We start from the raw sequence: 13,156 nt of genomic DNA, 5'->3' as shown, positions 1-13,156 counted from the left end.
TATAATCGGCGGGGCGGGCACTGCCGGCAGTTGGACTCAGATGACCCATCTGATTGGTAGAGTGCTAACCCGGAACCCAAAATCTGACGAAAATCTTTTAAACTGACCTTTGTCGATCTGAAATGAAGACAGATTCAGCAACTGCATGTCCTATTTCTCTCTTAAAATGTTTTCAGAAACACGTTTCGGTGAACTATTTTAGTAAAATATGAGACCGTTTTCTGAACAGAGAAACCAGACCCACGTGATGCGTTCGTCCAATCAGTTTGCCGGTTTTCATTTTTGGGCGACAATACAGATTAGTGCCGCCTGCTGTTATGGAGACGTATTACGTCTCGTCGCTTTGGTGTGTTCCGAGGCACTTTTTTCACCAATTTGGGGAGACTGATCAGTCTAACTGCCTTTTCTGCCGACGTTTGGCCGTCAGCTCTGTGGGTCTGGGCCATAATGTGCATATATTTACTTCTCTTATCTGTATTGGCAACATATTTCAATGTCTTTAGATGCTGTTACAGAGAACACTGACTGACCGAAAGCACTTCTTCGAGTGGGAATGATACAGTCCCCTCTTGTGGTACCTCTGGTAACCTGAGAGAGTGCTCTCTGAACAACAAATGTTTTCAGGAGTGGCGGAGCAGTGTTGTGTAAGATCTTATAAACTAGACAAAGGTTACTCTATTTAGTTTAGATTTTCCCAACTAAAAAGTGTGTCTATTTAACATGTGACAGCTGTGATAACGGTTGGGTTTCTGATCAAGAACTTTTAGAGTACATTTATGCAGAATTTCAAGTGGTTTCCTTGTGGATTTGTCAGCCTGAGCAAAGCTAGTCAAACGATAAGTAAAATGTGAGATAATCATGGCATTCATATACGTAATAGCAGTTCCAAAGCTTTAAATGGTTTCTGTGTAGTGTTTCCCATACGTAGGTTCTACTTGGGCGCCCCGCCCAGGTAGATAAAATCCGAATAACATTTTTTTCCAATCAACGGTGTATTTTTTACAGCGCGCAAAGACCAGCGGCCTCCAGCCCCTCCCCCTTGTGAAGTCGCGCGTTGCGTGCATGACAGCGTCAGCGCTACACTTCAGGCTCGGAGGCTGTAGCTAGTTAGTAGTTGTGTGCTGCTGGTTGTCTTGTGGGTAGGGTTGCACGATATTGACAATATGGCAATATCGATTATGAATATTGTGATATAGATATTAATTTAGATATTAGTTAACATATGTAAAATTACAAAACTTATGGGAAAACGAATCAAAATAGATTCATAACAAATAAAGCAAGTTTTCTTACAACACAAGGTTTATTTCAACTGAAAGTCATATTGGACTGGTCCAACATGAATAAATAAATAACGACCATGTCTACAGAACACGTTTCACTGCTCCTACAGTATAAAAACAATAAAAAAAAGAGAACAGGACATGGTTTACTGGTTGTACAGTATAAAATATAGAAATAAAGAGGACAGGACACAACTTTTCTTTCGCTTCTGTGATTCGTTAGGTTTTGTTGTCTCTATCAATTTCTTCACTTACACTGTCACTCTGTCGAAATATGCACACACGTGGTACGCTCCATAGGGTTTGTCACATAGTGGACCCGTGCGCTGACGTGCAATAACATGTGCAAGTGGCACGGTAACTGGCCAATGAAATGATGATCATTATAGTGTTTCAAGCGGGCTCTAAATCGAACACAAGTAAGCCACACAGTCAACGGACGGGACTTAATCAATTTGACATTTGACATAGCTTACATTGATTGCTCCTTACAACTTAAGTGCTGCATACGTACTGTACAACAGCTACCATCTGGTAGCTAAGTATCCAATAAAATACAGTAAAATAAAGGCTGGTCCTTTACATATAGATTTACTGCTTGTTTCCATGACTACTGTTGCTGATTTTAGTCAGGCAGGACAGCTGATGTGGAGGATGACATCTGCAGGAGTACTTCTCAGTGGTAAAGTGGCATCATTACTGACAAGTCAATGTTAAAATGCTATAGTGCAAAAATGTATTCCCAGAAACAGGGTTGTCTTCTAACTAACTCATGCTAGTTGTGTAACTCAGACAGTTGGCGTTCACTGAAATCACTGACACAAGAAAATGTACTCCTCATATAAAAGTTTAAACATTCTTAAGCATTCATGGCTGTTCATTCTACATTTTGATTGAAATAGCTGAATTGGCCAAGTACAGTAGAGTACTACACGCCTGTACCAGTAAGAGATGTATGGCCATCCCATGGATGAATCAGACTAATTATCAGATTTATGACATTTTGAATTATTTATTTGATGGGCTTTGTTGATTTGCATCACCTTTGGATATAACGCGATACATCCATCGGTACTCCATGCTCTAACCATATTTTGAAATGTCTGGTTCGGGATCTGCATCAAAACACGCACAGTAATTCCCTATCATGGGGTACACGTGCCAGATCTTTTTAAATTTAGGTAAGTTAAGTAGTCAATGAGCAAACAGTGAACATGCTCAGAAAATGTCAAAGTTAACAATTACTTCTATTCTAACTCCTCAACCAAAAGAAAGGAGCGTGTTCCTCAATCCATTTTTGTTTGTTTGAAACATCCTGTCATGTTCTGTTTTCGTGAACACCTTGTTTGATACCTCACAAGTGGGACAGTTGTCTCCCAGACCTTATACCGCCTTACCATTAGACAGACATTGGTGTTATCTCTCATGGTGGGGGGTGGAGGTGTCTGGCTAATGAAGTGGATTTGCCTTAATTACTTGTCTAGAATAGTGTCAGGAGGCCTTAACCAGTGCATACATCTATTAGGAAGAAAAATGAAAAACCCACATTCTCTGACTGAATGGATATCTTTTGGCTTCTGTTTTGAATGCCATGTGAAAGTTTGGCTATTGTAGCAAAGTCCTCCTTCTCTGTCTCTCCGATAACAAATGAATCTCCCTTTCTTGCCAATTTCGTTGTGCAAAGCAGGTCAATAGAAAACCATTTATTTTGTCTGTCCTTTGGATAGTAGTGAATAATTGTTGCTGAATCAACACATCTGTGGGGGTTGTGTTGCTCTGCGCTTTGTCTCTTATTAACTGTCTCGCTTCTCGTCTTACTGTTCATCTCCACAAGAATCACCATGACTACTTACCTGGCTGTTACGGGGTTGTTGGTGGGACAAGGGGAAACATGCATACAGTCAAGTAGTGAATTTAAACCACGATGCGGTGCTTTTTCAGTTCTTTTTCTGTAGAACATGTTCTACAATGCATTGTAATGGTGATGGCTTATATGCAAATAAGTAGGCCAGTTTACAGCAGCAACACTTCTGTGTAGACTGTAGCATTCTGAAAGCACTGCATGTGTAAAATTAGCTTAGTACTTCACAATAGTGCATGGTTACTGAAAAATTATAAAGCATCTGTACTCTTTTATTTTCATTTCAAAAATAACTAATACAAGTAAATATACAAACTTACAGCAAATAGCAGAACTGTATTAAAACTTGACTCAATCCAGGCACATTTGAAAACTTTATTTAAATGTGGATTGGATTGTAATCTAATATTTATAGACCGTTATGTTACCTCAGCCTGCAAAGCAATTCATTTACATGCTAAAATAACCAGAGGAGTCTACAAGTTTGACTTTTCATACGTTTTCAATATGTCATCTTGCTGATACATCCAGTTTAATAATCTAGTTGAATTTAGAATGAATACAAATTATTTGATACATTCTCAAATGAAATATATAAACAACTAGTTCCAGTTGTGGTGCTTTACGAGGCAGGGAGTGGACAAAATAACAGAAACACTTAACAGTATATTGATAGCCCACGCAACAGACTTGCAATAAATACTACTTTTTGTAAAGCTTACAGTTTAAAACAATATATATAATAATAATAATAATAATAATAATAATAATAATAATAATAATAATAATGTATACTTTATTAATCCCACAAGGGGAAATTACAATGTTTTCACTCTGTTGTTATTACACACATGGTCTGAATTATACACACATGCTCAGTACCAGTACCTATACATGCACTAATGGAGAGATGTCAGAGTAAGGGGGCTGCCCATGGAAAGGCCCCCCGAGCAGTTGGGGGTTCGGTGCCTTGCTCAAGAGCACCTTGGCAGTGCCCAGGAGGTGAATTGGCACCTCTCCAGCTACCAGTCCACCATATATGTGTGTATATATATGTATATATGTATGTGTGTGTGTGTGTGTGTGTGTGTGTATGTGTATATATACATACACATATATATATATATATATATATAGACACACACACACACACACACACACATATATATGTATGTATGTATGTATATGTATATATATATATATATATATATATATATATATATATATATATATATATATGTATGTGTATATATTGCAAGAATGGTGTTACCAAATGTTTGAAAAATAAATCAATTGTTGCCACACATTTGCTAGATGGTCATGGGAAGTAAAGTATTTGTTTACCGAGCAGTAAATGCATTCCAGAGCGGTGATGCATTTGTCCTTGTGATAAATTTCTCTGTGTATGTCTGTCTGTGCTGTCCCTGTATCGAATTAGCATAACCTTATTAATGGCTTTAGGGATCAGGTACATTACTGAGCAGGAGGGAGGTCATCAACAACGATGTGGTTTTACTTCACATCAGTCTATTGTTCATCAGGACTGTGGTGTGCCTCTCGCACAGCGGCTCAGCTAATTACCAGGGCAGCATTGTGCAAAAGTGTGCTCAGCATGGAACCATCTGTCAGTGCGACACAGGCATGATATAGCACTCTCTCCAAAATGAAAAAGAAATAAAAGCTATTTCTGTCAGTGGTTCATCCTATAAAACATGTGAGCCAGGTTCAAAATAAAGCCTAAAAGTCAAAATTTGTGTTCTCTCCTTTTTTTAAATTTCTGAGCGACTGATCCTCCATTGTTTGCACCTCTTACTGTTATAAACGTGTGTTTTAGGTAAAGCCTTAAAGCTGTCTGAAACCCACTGTCAGATTTGTGAAAGCTTTATTCCTTTTTGTGTAAAAGGCAAAAAAATTGATTTCACTGTTTTTTCCCCACATCAAGACCAGTGAAATCTCCCTTTATTGCATTTTCATAAAGAAAATACAGCTTTCACAAGTCTGAAACTGTTTTAAAGTGCTCATATTATGCTTTTTGGCTTTTTCCCTTTCCTTTATTGTGTTATATATCTTTTTTGTGCACGTTATAGGTTTACAAAGTGAAAAAGCCCAAAGTCCACCCCAAAGGGACTTACCATCTCCAACAGAAAACACTGTTCACAAACTGCTCCAAACAGCTCTGTTGTAGTCCAGGCTTTACTTCCGTGACGAATGTGCGTCACTTTGTAACACACGTTATAATGCTCGCCTAGCTGCTAGCGTGGCACGCCCTCATGCTCTGCTTCTGACTGGCTAGTAGTCCTTACCTAGCTAATGTGCATGTGCGACTCCCAACAAAGATGGAACAGAAGTGCGATGCCTCACTCTGTAGCTAAAACAGAGAGCTCAACGCACAGGGTGAAAAGAGGAGCTGCAGCAATGTGCAGTACAACACAAATATTGTGTTTTTTGAAAATTAAACCATGTAAACCTATTCTGATGTAACCTCTAAATACAATTATGAACTGAAAATGAGCGTAATATGAGCACTTTATAGAATCTTGCGCCTCTCTGGAATAATGTAGTCCTGATTTGACAAGTCTAGGTATAGTGGTTTTCAATCTGGACCTGGTCCAATGTGGTCTACATTTGAAAAAAATCAGGGTGGTCTCCCTTAATTGCATTTTCACAAATAGAACAACGCTTTCAAAAATGTGTCTAACACACTTTCACAACAGTAAGAAGCTCAAAAAAATGGAGGATCAGTCGTTTAGCAATGTAAGTTAAGCTTTCCTTAATCTATATCAACAACGTTTCATTCACGGGATAGTTCCGGTGCCGCTAGATGTCCTTCATTTTCGGCCGGATGTCCTTCACCTTCCGCTTTTTTGTGTTGGCATTCCAAACTCCGGTCGAGTCGGGAAACATCCTCCGAGCTAGAACCGACAATCAAATCATATTCATTTTTTTTATTTTTGAGTAAAATTCTCATCACACACTTGACAGCCATTTTAATTCCAGAGCTCACCTCCCTACATGTTTCGCCAAAACAAGTTCCTTCCCGAGGCTATTTTGCAGCGGCACCGTTGCTCTGTCCAGCGCTTAGCACCGCCCAACACGATTGTGATTGGTTTAAAGAAATGCCAATAAACAGAGCACGTTTTTCTCCCATCCCAGAATGCTGTGTGGACTAGTCAGAATCTCCTCCGCAGTGCTGTGGAGGTCTGGCTATGCGAGACTATGCTTTCCTTAAACTGCCGGATTGGACGCTGTGAATTTAAAAAGCTAACTTCAGCGTAGTCAGGAATATATGGTAACATGTGCTCGAGGAGTAAATGCAGCACACTACATTTTGGTCTTGTTTTTCCATGCTGAGCCATTTCGTTAGCACCTAGTTACCTGAGAACACAATGGGCTCTCTTTCCACTTTCCTAAAATGCCTCAGGCACTGAAGCTTAATGCTACCTTTCTCAGTACAGCCAGTTTTGCACCTCAACAATTTGTTTATCAATCTGCCTTGCCTGACACATGTTGATAGAGAAGCTCCATGTTCCTGACCCATAAAAAAATCTGAAATGACACTAAGCTGACTGGCGGCAGTAGATATCGCTTTAATAAAGGCGCTGATTATACAAAATAAGCCTTCTGTGTGTCTAAATTGCACACTCTCTGCTGTAAATTGGCAATTTAGTGTTGGGGATATCTGTGAAATAAAGGAGGCTTGCTGCTATAAAGAAAAGCCACTCTTTCATTGTGTGTAAAGCCAGGAGTTCATTGATTGATGAATGGCTTAACAGATGTGGAAATAAACGGATACAGAGGGCACAAGGACATTGGTCTTCTATCTTGAGGGCAGGAGAGTATCACAGTATCATAGTGCATATAGGACCACTAGTTACAATCTGTTTCTATATACTTCATAGCTAATAGTTCCAAATCCTCTGATGTAAAGTGACAACTGAGCTGGTAAAAGATCTAAAAAAAGAAACCAAACCAAAGTTGCTAACAGCTCTGGAACAGTATCTGACCACGTTAATCACTTCTAATAAGGATGGACCACTGCAAATGTGATAATGACATGCATTGCATAAATGCAGATTGTTAGCAAAACAAGTAGCTAATGGTGTTACTTGTTGGTTTCAAAACTTAGATTTGCTTCAGTTGAGCTGCAGTGGTGGTAAAACATTTTACACAAAACAGGGGGAAACAGGCTATTGTTTATTAAAAAAAAAAAAAAGACAACGCATGCTCAAACATCCTTCCCTGCCCAAATAAATGTAATAAAAAAAAAAAAAAGTTTGTCTGTTTACACAGGAGCCAGTGTCCGGTCTGAGTAAACTTTCACAGGTCTCTGTGGGAGGCAGAAGGCACACTTTGATAGAGACCAGTTTGGAGAAATAATGAGCAGAAGTGGGACTTTATTTAAAAGGGGTTCGTGTAAGGGCTTTGCAGCTCTTCAGTGAAATTAGGCTTTAGTTTAGGTGTTAATTTATGTGCTGTTGGTGAAACTATGGCAAATAATTCATATACACACACACACACACACACACACACACACACACACACAGCACGAGCTGAGGGCTACACCCTGAAGAAGGCTGTTTGTGCTGCTATGCGTGGGTTGTTACTCAGCTCTATTTTAACATGTACTCTCACAATTTCAACATGAAATAACCCTCTAAATAAAGGCTTTTTAACTTTTTGCCAGAAGAGTGCCTTGGAACTTTTTTTTTTTTTTTTACTTTTGTGTTGCCTTCCAAATAGCACCTTCATTATTTGTTTGAAATTCAGAGCACTCCGGACCTTTTCTCCTCTATTTCTTTTTAATTCCTCTAACATGTTTTATTTCTTTCTTCTTTTGCTTTCAGACGGAGCCTTTCAAAACCATTCACGGCTGCGGACGCCTCCTCTACCGCTCTCCCACTCCCACTCGCCCAATCATCAGCACCATGCGGCCTCCATTAACTCCTTGAACAGGGGCAACTACACACCGCGGAGTAACCCAAGTCCCGCGCCCACAGACAGCTCTGTTCCTCCTGAGGGTCCGGCCAGTGGCCACGACACACAGGACAACTGGCTACTCAACAGCAACATCCCCCTGGAAACCAGGTACTGGGCAACTTGTCTCCCTGACTACCGTATGTATAGAGATGTTGGCCACCCTATGCCTGAGCTGCTGCCATTGAACACAGCTTTTCATGCTGTCTGCTCCATATTAAATTGCCACAGTGCTAACAAGGAGCAAAGCAATAACATGGAAAAGATCCTGCTAGGGGGCAAAGGCTTACATTTGTGATGAACAGGATTTTGTGGCAAACAAGAGAAAAGTGCTGCTTTTGGGTCTTCGTCCAATTTTAGCAATCTTAACAATGGCAGCTATTGAGTTTAAACAGCAGGGTAATTATGATCATGTTGGATATGAAACAGTTCTTGCAAAATTACATCCAGGCTCCCGTGAGCAGGCTTCATAGCTCCTCCACTTCAGCCCTGAGTTTTATTTATTTCATATTAATCAGTACTCAGTTCTCTAGCACATTTCTCAATAGGAGGCCCTTGTGTGAAGTACTGTAGATATGTCAAGTGTTATTGTAACAAAGGGAATATCTGTTGCATTTCTTTGGCTGGTCTTATTGCGAGGCGGTATGAAATCAAGAATAGCAAGGCATCTTATCTCAACACTCATAATGATCACATTATTCTGCTAAGATTACAACGTTAGAAAAACTCCTCGAATAAACCCTAACTTCTCTGTATGATCAGCCAGCCTGCTGAGCAAATTGAAATAAAAGCCATTGTGTAGCCATTTTGAGGAAGGCGTTATAGATTTTTAGGTGATTTGATTTTAAGAATTTGTTCAAAGCAAGCCAATGAAAAACTTAGACCACACTGTTGTCCATATTGTATATAGTAAACACGTTGCCATAAATGAAACTGTTGTTGACAGGAGAATAGCTAATAGCTAATTTGGCATGGCTAAACACCAGCCATGAACAGAACCACTGTCTCTTCCTTTTGTTTTTGTGAGACGCTTCAGTCAACAGGAAAATGAGCATCAATTTTAGCTGGTAGAAGGGCAGTTAGTGGTATAATGAATGATTACATGTCATCCCGCTCCCAAGTTAATCCTGCACAGGTATTCCCTGTGGAGCAGGAAACAGATGGTGAGGAGAGTACGTCTGCAGCAGGCACGAGTGCCGCTCAAACCACATATGTAGTCTTTATGACTTATTGCCTTGAAAAAAAAAAGATCAACCGCCAAAAGTTCCAATAATGAATTTGAAACCATTAGTAAAATCCACATGGGCGCGGAAATATTTCATGTCATCTTTACTTGGTTAATAGTATTACAATGGCCCTCTCTCGTCGCCTTTGTGAAATGTAATGGCCCTGATAAATTCTGCACTTGTAGGTCTTATCCTGCTCCGCCACTGGAGAGATGCCAGCAGTTGGATGGTTCTATCCAGTCTCAACATTTTCTTTAGATATTCTGCCAAGCATCCCTCCCTCTTTATTAAAAGTTGCGTTCTTCAAAAACAAGGCCTTTCTCTTGTACCACTGAACGTGTTCAGCCTGCCCATTGCATGTGGACAGTTCATTCCTCCATTGCATTGCTGCAGTATTTCCTTATGGAACAGAGCTCTCATCTTTCAAACTATCCAGTTTGAAAACTATGCAACTTTAGAAACACATTGATTTGTAATTAAAAATGCCGTTAAGACGTTTAAAAAAAAGGTGTTTTGTCTGAAATAAGTGTTAGAAACCTTAAGGTTCTCATTTGTAAGTGATGCATTGTTTTCTTCCAATCACAACCTTAAAGGAGCCAGAATACTCTAATGTTTATCAGAGAAGAGCAAGACGCTTGCAGAGAAGGGCAGGGCTCGTACAAAACAAGGTATGGCAGTGCCCAAATGAGGGGAACCAGAGAGGTAGATGTTATTTGTCTCACACCTTCAGTTCGTAGAAATAGTTCCATAAGGGCCTTGGTTTCTTTGTCCCACGCTGTCCGTCTTGATCCCCATTTGTCAGTTGTTGTTGTTGTTGATGTTGCTTGGTGATCACATACTGTATTGGCATTTATGTTTCTTGCACGCACATCTCACACTAGCTTCATATCCATCTTTCCACCTGTATGTAGAAACATAGCAAAGCAGACATTCCTAGAGACTTTACAGGACAACCTCATTGAGATGGACATTCTGGCATCAGCCCGCCACGATGCCTCGTACAACGACGGGTATGTTGCATGTTTGCTATCTGGCTCTCACCCTACTGTCAGAATCTGCTTTGCCATGAAAACAATAGTGATGCCTGCTCTATTTTTTTTCCCCATCAAACATCCTCTATTTTGAAATGTTGACATACACTTCAGTCTGTCTCCTGCAGTGCTAGAATCCTTGCTGTACTTGTCCCTTCCCTGTTTGATACAACTAACAATTTGCACTTAGTCACATTGTTGGGTTGTATTGCTTTTGATTAATGTTAAGCATGACCGCTTTACGAAACACAAATGCCCATGTTGTCCCCTATTGCGAGAATAGGACATGTCAGAGATTTGTCCTGATATTTATAAATCAAAAATATGGTCGCAGTGACTTTCCACCACATACATCGTAATGTGATATTCAATCACGCACATGTCACTGTCGCTCAGGAGCTTCTGGTAAACTTGTCAGTAAAACGGCCTTGACAACAGCGCCGTTGCCACTGACTCTCTGATGGGCCCATCATACGGCTCTTGGACATGCAGCTCTGCACATGTTTTCCGACATAGCCAGCCATGTTCTTCAAGGGAGAATAAATGTGCTCCACTCTCTGCTGCAACGTTATATAGTGCATCTCTCCTGTGGACAGCCTTGACATAGTTACTGGGAATTACTTTTCGCCACGCTGGCATGAATACGTAAACAAGAGCCAGCTGCGGTCACAAGTCCTGTAAATTAGATTTAATATTGATTCACAGTTTCCACAGAGCAAAAGCCAGTATGCTTTAGTATTCTTACTAATCTAACAGGAGCGTGACTATGCTTACAGTATTAAATGTGCTTGGAAATTACCTACCAGTGGAAGGGACTGCACTCGGATAGACAGTAACCTACACTTTTATGATGATAGATATCCCTGAGAAATAAGTGTTTTCTGTTAAGAATTTAAAAAAAAAATCATATTTTTTTTTCCAGACACTTCCTGTTCAAACCAGGTGGAACATCACCAATGTATTGCACGACATCACCAGGATATCCTTTGACATCCAGCACGGTGTACTCGCCCCCCCCACGCCCTCTGCCTCGAAACACCTTCTCTCGACCCGCCTTCAGCCTGAAGAAACCCTACAAGCACTGCAACTGGAAATGTGCTGCTCTCAGTGCCATCCTCATCTCAGTAACACTGCTCTTCCTGTTGGCCTACTTCATCGGTGAGTCACCTCGGGTGCTTTCTACACACCGGGGGCGAGCGCCTCTACCTACCCGCCCCCCAGCACCACCCTTCACTTAACTGCAGACACAGGATGAGTCCATGCTCTGTTGTGTTCCCTCTATCATCCCTTTTAATAGTGTTGAATCTGCACTCTGCGCCTCATATGAGCATAGTTATATAGGGACTCATAGATTGATTCCTCGCCTGCGCACACCTCGTCCGAAATAACATTATCATTCATAGATTGGGTTGACTGAGTCTGCAGAGATGGGCAATCCAGTTTCTTGCTCATGTGAATAGGTCAGATAGGGAGTGAATTAAAAAGACATCAGCAATCACACATGAAAGAATATTCATCCCATTTGATTTCTTCGATTCCCAGACCACTATATCCAGGTCCCAGCTGGGTAAGGACTATCATCTGTGATATGCGAGTTATGATATTAAATCTGTTCTGCTCTTTTTAACTGCTGTCATTCCTGAAGGTAATGATATTCATATCTGATGATACAGTCATATCTCTGTGATGTATATACAAGACACCATTTCACTTGTAAACAGTCAAGAGCCAGTTGATAAGACACAAAATGAAAAACTAGAAAGGGGAGTTGAAAGTACTTAGTCAGTACAAGAGTGGATTCTGCAAGTAACTGCTGTGATGTTGTATTTTCTCCATAATTCTCAGAGATCACATGTTCAACTGTGTCCCTAACTCTCTGTTCTGACTCGGATTTTATGTTGATTTTCTTTCTGGTCTGTTTAACCTTCCCGGCTATCACTTATGCTAGCTACCCAGTTCATCTTTTGTTTATTCCAAGCAAGCTGCTGCTCTGCCAGTAATACTAGTAACACTTAATGAGTCGCACAGATAAAGTTTTTATTTCTTCACAAAAGTTAAATCACTATGGTTAAATAAGTCAGTGAAAGCATTGCAAAATACACATAGACAATATTTCTTATTATTAGGACGGCAACTAATGATTATTTTCATTGCAGATTAATTTGTCAATTATTTTCTTGATTTGTTTTTTGTTCTATGAAAATGGTGAAAAATATCAATCAAAGCCCAAGATGACGTCCTCAAATGTCTTGTTTTGTCCACAACTCAGATATATTCAGTTTTCAGTCACAGAGGAGAGAAGAAACCGGAAAATATTCACAATTAACAAGCTTTTTCATAAAAAAATGACTCAAACCAATGAATCGATTGTCAAAATAGTTGCTGATTAATTTAATAGTTGACAACTAATCGATTCATCTTTGCAGCTTTAGTTAATTATTAATTTAAAAAAAAAACCCTAACCCTAAAGGAACGTTTGAGGTCTGGATTTGAATATTGTTGAATATATGTGTTGCCTCGATTTGCAGAAAGTTCCAAGGATTTGGTGATCTACATGGAAAAAGCTAGCAGGACCTTTTTTATTTAAGTAATGAAAGTTTTGCCTGGTCCATTGTTACAAATTCAAATAAGGATTTGATACATACTTCTGTGTAATATATATGTCCCCATATAATTGTCATATGAATGGCTTTGAATACCTTTTTAACATATAAATGGTTACACTGTTGAACTCGTCCTGGCACAGATTAAGAAATTAAAGGATGTGAGATCGTTGTATTT

General features: G+C 39.8%; 1 protein-coding gene across 12 annotated transcripts in view; it reads left to right on the top strand.

Annotated features, from left to right (window-relative positions):
- tenm4 (teneurin transmembrane protein 4) overlaps nucleotides 1-13,156 on the top strand; it is a 196,252-nt gene that overhangs the window by 82,297 nt on the left and 100,799 nt on the right. For 5 of the 12 annotated variants that reach the window (XM_036001170.1, XM_036001169.1, XM_036001176.1 and 2 more), the window contains 4 exons: nucleotides 7,989-8,229; nucleotides 9,938-10,012; nucleotides 10,256-10,354; nucleotides 11,298-11,533. In XM_036001170.1, coding sequence (XP_035857063.1) covers nucleotides 7,989-8,229; nucleotides 9,938-10,012; nucleotides 10,256-10,354; nucleotides 11,298-11,533 — 651 coding nt within the window. The remainder of the gene's footprint in view (nucleotides 1-7,988; nucleotides 8,230-9,937; nucleotides 10,013-10,255; nucleotides 10,355-11,297; nucleotides 11,534-13,156) is intronic. The other 7 variants (XM_036001178.1, XM_036001175.1, XM_036001179.1 and 4 more) reach the window with 3 other exon arrangements.

Source organism: Sander lucioperca, chromosome 5 (genome assembly GCF_008315115.2).
Source record: "Sander lucioperca isolate FBNREF2018 chromosome 5, SLUC_FBN_1.2, whole genome shotgun sequence".
In the NCBI taxonomy this organism is placed as follows: domain Eukaryota; kingdom Metazoa; phylum Chordata; class Actinopteri; order Perciformes; family Percidae; genus Sander; species Sander lucioperca.
The sequence above is the reverse complement of the archived record's forward strand: the minus strand, read 5'-3'. Positions and strand labels throughout refer to the sequence as shown.